The sequence below is a fragment of the Egretta garzetta genome, unplaced genomic scaffold (assembly GCF_000687185.1).
Source record: "Egretta garzetta isolate BGI_Z169 unplaced genomic scaffold, ASM68718v1 scaffold91, whole genome shotgun sequence".
NCBI classification, from domain to species: domain Eukaryota; kingdom Metazoa; phylum Chordata; class Aves; order Pelecaniformes; family Ardeidae; genus Egretta; species Egretta garzetta.
Window position 1 is genome coordinate 4,308,686 of NW_009258661.1, and position 7,999 is coordinate 4,316,684.

The 7,999-nt window shown below is 53.5% G+C and overlaps 1 protein-coding gene across 1 annotated transcript in view; it reads right to left on the reverse strand.

The window, feature by feature from the left end:
- The window catches only part of IMPDH2 (inosine monophosphate dehydrogenase 2), a 15,951-nt gene that overhangs the window by 3,315 nt on the left and 4,637 nt on the right, over nucleotides 1–7,999 (reverse strand). Inside the window, exons 3-8 of the mRNA XM_035903809.1 lie at nucleotides 7,821–7,945; nucleotides 7,154–7,360; nucleotides 4,951–5,038; nucleotides 4,134–4,333; nucleotides 2,952–3,042; nucleotides 2,119–2,214 (exon numbers count right to left, since the gene is read on the reverse strand). Of these exons, the coding sequence (XP_035759702.1) occupies nucleotides 2,119–2,214; nucleotides 2,952–3,042; nucleotides 4,134–4,333; nucleotides 4,951–5,038; nucleotides 7,154–7,360; nucleotides 7,821–7,945 (807 nt within the window). The remainder of the gene's footprint in view (nucleotides 1–2,118; nucleotides 2,215–2,951; nucleotides 3,043–4,133; nucleotides 4,334–4,950; nucleotides 5,039–7,153; nucleotides 7,361–7,820; nucleotides 7,946–7,999) is intronic.

The window sequence follows — 7,999 nt, forward strand, 5'->3', positions numbered from 1 at the left end:
CCCTTGGAGGCGTGTCAAAAATAGGAGAGAGGGCAAAACCCATGGCTTGCCTCAGGAGGCTGCTTGATTCGGCAGCATCAGAAGTACAGAGCAGACGAAGCTGCACCCTGTGCTGGGCAGGGGAAGAGCCCTTTCAGTCCACCCAAGGATCAGGCGTCAGTGGGGAAAGATGTGGTTCTGGTACACAGCTGCCAAGGTGGCCGTACGCAGTTAAGTCCCTCTGTAACCCCAGGGGAGCTAGCTCCAAGTGAAGCTTGGCCAGTGCACAACTTCCCTGCAACCGGGGCCAGATTTCGAGCGGGATGGAGGACTGCTCAGGGATCACCTCCCAGCACTGGATCAGTGGGGGCATGCCCAGCTAGAGATCCAGAAGATGCAGCCAGAAAGCTCAGTCAGGCTCCTGAACTGGATTTTGGAGTGGAGGGTGGACAAGCCTGAGTGCCCTCAGCTTTGACAATTCAGACCCTGCTTTAGGAATTCAGAAAGGCTTCTCAGCTTCCACTTCAGATTCAAAACCAGTATCCAAAGCCACAAAACCCCAAGTGCATCTACAGCTAAATTATTCTCAAACAAGCAGTAGGGCCATGTGCAGCCAAATCAGGGTCCTGCTTCAAGACACATAATTAGGGTTGGGAACAGGGCAAGTGACTTACTATAGGTGCCCGTGACAGTAGAAGGGCATTTGGGGCTGTGGGACTTTAGGTCTGGAGGGATCTTTGGAGCAGCTAAACAAAAACAAACACACACATTTTAGAGACAGAAGAACAGCAGCAGAACAAAGGACCCCAGCAGTGACCTGCTACTAGGCAGAGCATACGGTGTGGGACAGAGCTGACCTTGCAAACCCTTCCTAGCCCGAGCCAAGCCAGAGGCCAGATCCAAGCCAGCCAGGCCCAGCTGAGCACAGCGCATGCTCGCCCTACCCCAGCAGCCATCCAGAGGGGTCACCCCCCCGCCCCTAACCCCAAGAGCCAGAGTTCTTGCCCTAAGAGGGCCAAAAACCTGGGGAGCTGCGGTTAAGAGCTTTGCAACCACGTCTCCTGTGAAGCGCCACATTCCTCCTCTGCTCTGTTCCTTCACCAAAACCAGCACCCAACCCCACCTCCTGTGGCAGCTGAGGCACCCTCTGGAGATGTTCACCACACTGCAGAACAGAGCATGCCTCAGCAGGTCCTCTGCCTTGGAGCCAGAGTAGGACACGTGCATCCTGATTCTGCTCTGGCTATGGAAGCATCAGCCCAAGGACACTGCCAGCCTCCCGAGAAAGGTCACCCGAGACAGACTGCCCTGACCAGGAAACCCCCACAGCCAGCACTCCCACAGCAGGCAAAGCAGGAACGCAGCCTGGGTCCAGGGCTGCTCGAAGGCTCCATGCTGGAATCAGCAGAGCTAATGCAGCACCTTCAGCCACCAGCTAGCTTCTTGCTGCCTCCCATGGCAAGGACCAAGGAGCAAAGCGGAGAGGGGCTGTGTTTGTGGGCTGCAGTGCCTTGCAGCACCTCTCTGCACCTCACCTGCCAGGTTCAAAACACGAGGACTGAGCCTGTCCTCAATGCAGCCTCTCTCCAGGCCCTGGGGACGCCACTCTCCACCTTTTAGCTAAGGGTAACACGGCCTCTGCCACACACAAGCTCCGGCTAACTGCAGAGACAACGGCCAGAAATCCCATTATGGCCTGGAAATTGCAGAAAGGCATTGAGCCCAGCAGACTGATACTCAAGCATCACGCACACTGCTGCCAGAGGGAAGGGGAGCACAGACGGCCCGGTGCACTGCACCCACCAGCACTGGGGATCCCCTAAGCCCCTATCCCTGCAGAGCTGCCTGCCAGCCCCATCCCACACCAAGCCAGTGGCTCCTCTCGGGCAAAGCCGCGCGTGCCACACCTGCTCTACTCAGTCTCAGTCAGTACTGGGAAATGCCTTTGCTGCTGCTGCCACCCCAAAGGTTTGACCCAGGTGATGAGAACGTCCTGGACGAAGGGGGTGAAAGACGGCTTGCTGTTGGACACTGCCCTGACAACGGGAGAAGTCCATCCCGGCTGTGCTGCTTTTCAGCAGGGAATCTCTATTAAACAGAGGTCTTCAGCCTACTTAGGAGGCAGCTGATCTCTCTCACCTTCCTGTGTGATGCAGATGGAGCCACTGCCCATCCCGACTCTCAGGGCATCGACCCCTGCGTCAATGAGGTTCTTGGCCTGAGCAGCGGTCACAACTGTGGGGAGCAGAAACTGGTTTGAAGAGAGACAAGCAGATTTGCACGCGACGCTGCTCCGCCCTGGTGCTTCCCCCGTGGCTGCAAACATCCCCTACCCAGGGCACCAGCCTGTGTCAGAGCCAGGCCTGACTGCCCATTGCTACCAGGCCTATCTGCAGAAGCAGCAGTGAGTTGCTGTCCCAGCTGTCCCCAATGGATGAGATGACACCGGCCATTTAGGCTACTCTGCAATGCGCTTACGCTCAAAGGCTGAGGTAGCAGAGGCCACCGCATGGTGCCAAGCCCTCTTTGGGCCACACCAGGTAGGGAGGGCAGAGCACAGGCTAACAGCAGCACCAGTAACACACCAGCCAGGTAAAGACAGGGATTGCTGAACTCTGCTGTCAAGAGGCAGGGAAAATTTCCATTATATTTCCACATTAAGCAGTATTCGTTACTATTATCCAAAATTTTAAACTGGTGTGTAAAAGAAGCTAAAGTGTAACACGCTAGAGAGGACTGTAGCACACTGTACTGCAGAACAAAGGTTTCAAAATATTTGCAGCTGTGGCAGTTGCAGGGTACTGCCCTGCATCTGCAGAGTGGTCTTGCTCTGTTCCACAAGCCACAGGGAACCATTTTAAGTTCACAGACATTTACCAAGATGACAGTTTCATTCACGTCCCTGCAGCTCCCTCTGTGTCTAAGAAACAAGTGTGATTTAAAGACAAGCACAGTCTTCAACACATGCCTACCATTTCCTCCAATAACTTGTAGGTTAGGATATTTCTCCTTAATGTATTTTATCATATTGATCTGGAAGATGGAGTTCCCCTGGGAGGAATCCTGCAACAGAAAGAAAAAACCAGTTTCAACCAGAATTTCTGCAAAATATTATAAATACAGCTCTGGTAGAGTCTCAGATCTTCACTCTGCTTACTGGGGTCTCTGCTAAGCTGGCTAAGCAGGCAAAATGACTCTCCAAATTGAACCAGAGGAGAAGCTGCTGCCAAGACAATAACATACCTTCCCTGTCCAAGGCAGTTTATTGTAAAGACTTCAGTAATATCCTTCGCATTTAAATCCTGGGGCTTCTACAGTAGGCAACAAGCAGCATTTCTGGCTGTGGGTAAGAACGGTCTGGCTCTACCACCAGGACACAGTCAGCCCTGTCTCAAACTACAGGTGAAATGGTGAATGTTCCTTGTGAAACCCCGAAGGGCTGACGGGGGGATGCACCTCTCCCTGCCACGCAGCAGAGCAGCTGAAATACCAGATGTTGACTACTGAGCGCTCAGGCCCTGCCAATCTCCGTGACCCGGACAACTCACGGTGTCTGTTAAACATTTCCAGCTGCAACGCTGCTCAGCCATGCCCTCAGAGCATGGTGGACTCACAAGCTAACAATCGATGAGAAAACAATGTGCAAATACAGGCAGTGACTGCTGTGCCCAAAAGCTTACAGGCCAGAAGGGGAGACGAGCAGAGCAGCTCTGGGCTGACTGCTCCTGGACATCACGCAGTTCAGAGAATAACACAGTAACAAACACTGAACAGTTGAAAGGAAATTCTAAGAAGCCAAATATTCAAAACTAGTTAGGGACATCAGAGAGGATAGCGGCAGAGTGGGAGAAGCATTTGTAGAAGTCTCTGTATTAACCGACAGCGTTTCTCTTCTCAGCCTTTTGGCTTCGATGCACCCTACATACTCACTCGAGGTCGAAAAGTTCCCAGGCAAGAGGAATCCCTTGTCTTTGAGGACTCCAGCCTGAATGAGACTGAGAGGTCAACAAACCGCCACATTCTAACACAAAAGGGCACGTAACAAAAGACAGTAAGTGCCACGCTGCTGCCCTACTGTCCGAGGGATTCGTTCAGATCAGATCCTCAGCCCACCCCAACCACCTGGGCCAACGTGGTGCCTGTGGGCAGCTCACCAGCACTACCACATCCACGCCAGCCTGCACCAGGAGGTCCAGCCGGTACTTGTCATCTTCGTGGGTCCCAATAGCAGCACCACAGAGCAGCTGCTTCTTGGAATCCTTAGAAGCCAGAGGGTAGTCCCGGTTCTTCTTGAGGTCAGTGCGGGCAATTATAGCCACCAGCTCGTCATCTTCATTTACAATTGGCAGCTTGCCTTGAAACAAACAGAAAGAACATCACTGCAGACTCCTGCAGGAGATGGACATTAGCCTGGAGCAGTGCGGCACACCAGGAGCATCAGGTGGGCAGCAGCTGGTACAAGATGGAGACTCAAAGAGGTGTGTTACCAAACCTTGCTTGGCTGTGGATGCCAGCAGCCCTGGCTCTAGAAACAGAGCAAGGAGTTGGCAGGGCTGGAGAATGACTCAGTATCCTCACGTTGATAGTAGAAAAAGTGCATCTTTTTTAACAATTAGACCCATGACAACGTGTTAAAAGTCAAACTACCAAGCCCCGACAGAGCTGAACCGAGTGCCAAAATGTGAAGGCCAGGGCAGAAAACTGAAGACATATGGCTGGACAGCCAGGCACTCTTCAGCACCTGGGCTGCCAAGAATCCTTCAACTTCAAACAGATTTGAGATGAACGCTTGTGAACTCTGTACCCTGGCAGAGGGCTGCGGGCATTCTCTCCTCACTGCCCTCTCCTCGTGCTGGAACACAGCCCTCCCATGTTCCACCCACGCACGGATATGTGCCCACATTCACCCACTACTGCTCCCAGCCCAGCGCTTCCACGTCTCTCCCTCACGTCACAGACGTTCGCAGGTACCTTTTTTACTCCTTTGCAGAATTTCATTTGCTTCTTTCAGCATTACGCCAGCCGGGGCCACAACAAGATCCTCCCGCTTTGTCATGATCTAGTGGGAGGGAGAAGATAAAAAGTCACAAGAACTCCTTCGCACTGATCTGAAAATACCGAACCTCTCTGCCCACGTGAAATGCTCCGCAGCAGCAGCAGTGTGGGAGTGCTCTACAGACAAAGGAGCCCACAGCGCAGCAACACGCCTCCAGAAACACACAGGAACAGCTTCCAATGTGCTCTCCCCATGCATGCAGCAGCCATCAGCCCCCAAGCCCATGGGTGTAGTGAAAACAGTAGATGGCAGAGGGCCTCAGCAAGCTGAGGGAGAGCACCTAGAAGCAAGGGACAACTCTCAGATGACCCTTTTTTGGGATGTCACCCAAACAGCCCTCCCTTTTAATAGAGCACAGGCAAAAAAGGCCGGAGACACCTCCAGAGTCCCATGCTGTTCTGGCAGAAATGCTACTCTCAAGCTCGTTTTCAGGCAGCAATGCCCAGCACACAGGCTCTGGAAGGGCTCTACCCAGAATAAACCCACTGCTGCTGCTGGCAAGGTCAATGGGGCAAAGGAGTCGCTTCAATCCAAACAAACACGCTCACTCAGACAAACAAGCACCAAAACACAGCGGAAAGGCAAGGGGCAATGGACGCAAGCTGGAGCGCGGGAACACCTGACGTAGTACGCAGAAAAAAAGCTTTCACGGCGACAGTGGCCAAACACTGGAAGAGCAGCCCAGGGAGGCAGTGAAACCTCTCAGTCCTGGGGGATGCAGACACAACCCCACGCAACCTGCTCCAGCTGAACGCACCTTGAGCAGAAGGCTTGACAAGGCACCTCGAGGTCCCTCCCCACCCACAGCATTCTGTGATCACAAAGTTCACGTGGGATGTTTTCATAAAAGGTTTCCTCAAGGCGGCCAGGCTAAGCTAAAAGGGAACGCTCTCTAACCCTCAAGGAAGGTAGATTAGTTGCACCCAACAAAGAGAGGGAACGTTTTAGTTATTTCTACCATAAAAGCAGACATTTTGCATCAGGAAAGAGGTTCACCCCTCCTGCACCCACACACAATCCTGTCTGTGACAGACCCTACATCTCAGGAAAAGTCTGAGGAATTGCAAACATATCCCGACACACCCCCTAAGCCTGCGGGATCCACGAGCTCCCCGAGCTGCAGGGGACCTGCGCGTGCAACTGGATGGCAACAAACAGCTCAGCAAGACAACTGCTGGGCAGTGAGTGGGGAGAGATGCAGGACACCATTCACCTCCTTAGCCTCGCCTGGTGACAGAGGCAAGCACCAAATGCTAACAGCAGCAAGCTTCATGCAGCACTGGATGAGGGAGATTCTCATCTGGCTTCTCTGAATGGGCCAGCGTTGCTTCAAAGGGCCACATACTTTTATAAGCTACTCCCAGTTTAAGATTCTTGTTACAAGTATTTATAGGCGATTTCAAACCAAACAGGGATGAGCATGTGATACCAGGTTTGGTCAGCAAGAGCTAAAAATAGTCGTGAGTCAAGAGCACAGGCTGGCTGAGAGGCACCGGTGGTGTAACCTGACAGCACTGCAGATCTACAGTTACACAGCTCGTGTAACCGGAATGCCAGAACTAACAGGAATAAACACCAAGGTTCTCCTGTACGAGGGGAGTTTGGCAGTGTAGCATTATCAAGGCTAAACTGCCAGTCTCCATGTTCAGGGGGCTGTTTTAAAGAGCAAGTAGCCTAGATGAGGCACACGGGGAAAAGCAGTCCAGAAAAGGAAGATCAACACTTGCTGCTACAGCCCTGGCCAGCACCAGGATGCTACGTGGGACCTCAGCAGCGGCCAGGAACACCAGAAATTAATGACTGAACAAGAGGAGAGCACCAGCTGTAGAGAGGGTGGCTTCCACAGCACTGAGAGATAACCCCTCAGGAGGAGACACGCGAACGCTAACTGCACGGCCACTCTCCGGCGCTGCAGGAGTTGCAGAGAGAGCGTAAGTGAACGAGGCGCTGTCCCCTGGAAATACAGTTAAAGATGGACCTGCAGAGCTAACGTGGAGCTGCTCCCTCCAGCTGGCACAGCATCCTCACAGCCACGCACTCACCCTTCTCCTCATCACAAGCCACACTGTTTCCTAACGCAACCCTCACATCCACTGGCTGCTCACAAGCCCTGCTCACCTCGCCGAGAGGCAAGTCATGCTCTGACTCTTTCAGGAAATCAATATCTCGAGACGAGATGATCCCAACCAGTTTTCCCCCCATCTTTCCATTATCCGTGATGGGAATCCCACAGAATCCGTGACGAGCTTTTGCTTCAAACACATCTCGCACCCGGTCGTTGGGACTCAGCACCACGGGGTCTGTGATGAATCCTTGCTCGTATTTCTGAAAAGAAGCAGATTGATCAGGCAGGCTAAGCGGCACCGCCAGACCGAGCGGAAGCTGGACACGTGCCTGGCAGTTACTGTGGTCGCTCACAAAGGTCTGCAACCTGGCCATGTGCTCACCGACAGGATGACTCCCAAACCAGCACCAAGGCTCACCCAAGAAGCGTTAAGATTCCCAAGAGTTCCCAGGCTAACCTCCCTCCTGAAATTAAGGGGAATACTCCCACACCAGGAGGCCTGGCAGTTCTCAGATCCCAGGCTGCCTGTGGGACAGCGCCTAACACACAACAAGAGATTTGTGCAGGCAACCGTGGCAGCGCTACTGTTCTGACACACCGAGAGCCGGCACATTTTAACGGGTCTCCCCTCACAGCTCCTTCCGCATGGCCGAACCCCACTGCCCACCTCCATGACGCGCCCTGCGAGCGCCGTTCAGCGCTGCCATTCCAGCCACTCACCTTCACCTTCCGCACTTCGTTAGCCTGAAACTCCGGGGTGCAGTTGTGGTGGATGAACCCAATTCCCCCAGTCAGCTGGTAATACAGAGGCACTCGGTTAAGTCGCTGCAAAAGCCGCCTGGCCCCTCACCGGGCAGATCCAGGAGCTGGGCACGGAGAGCTGGACCGCCCAGGCCGAC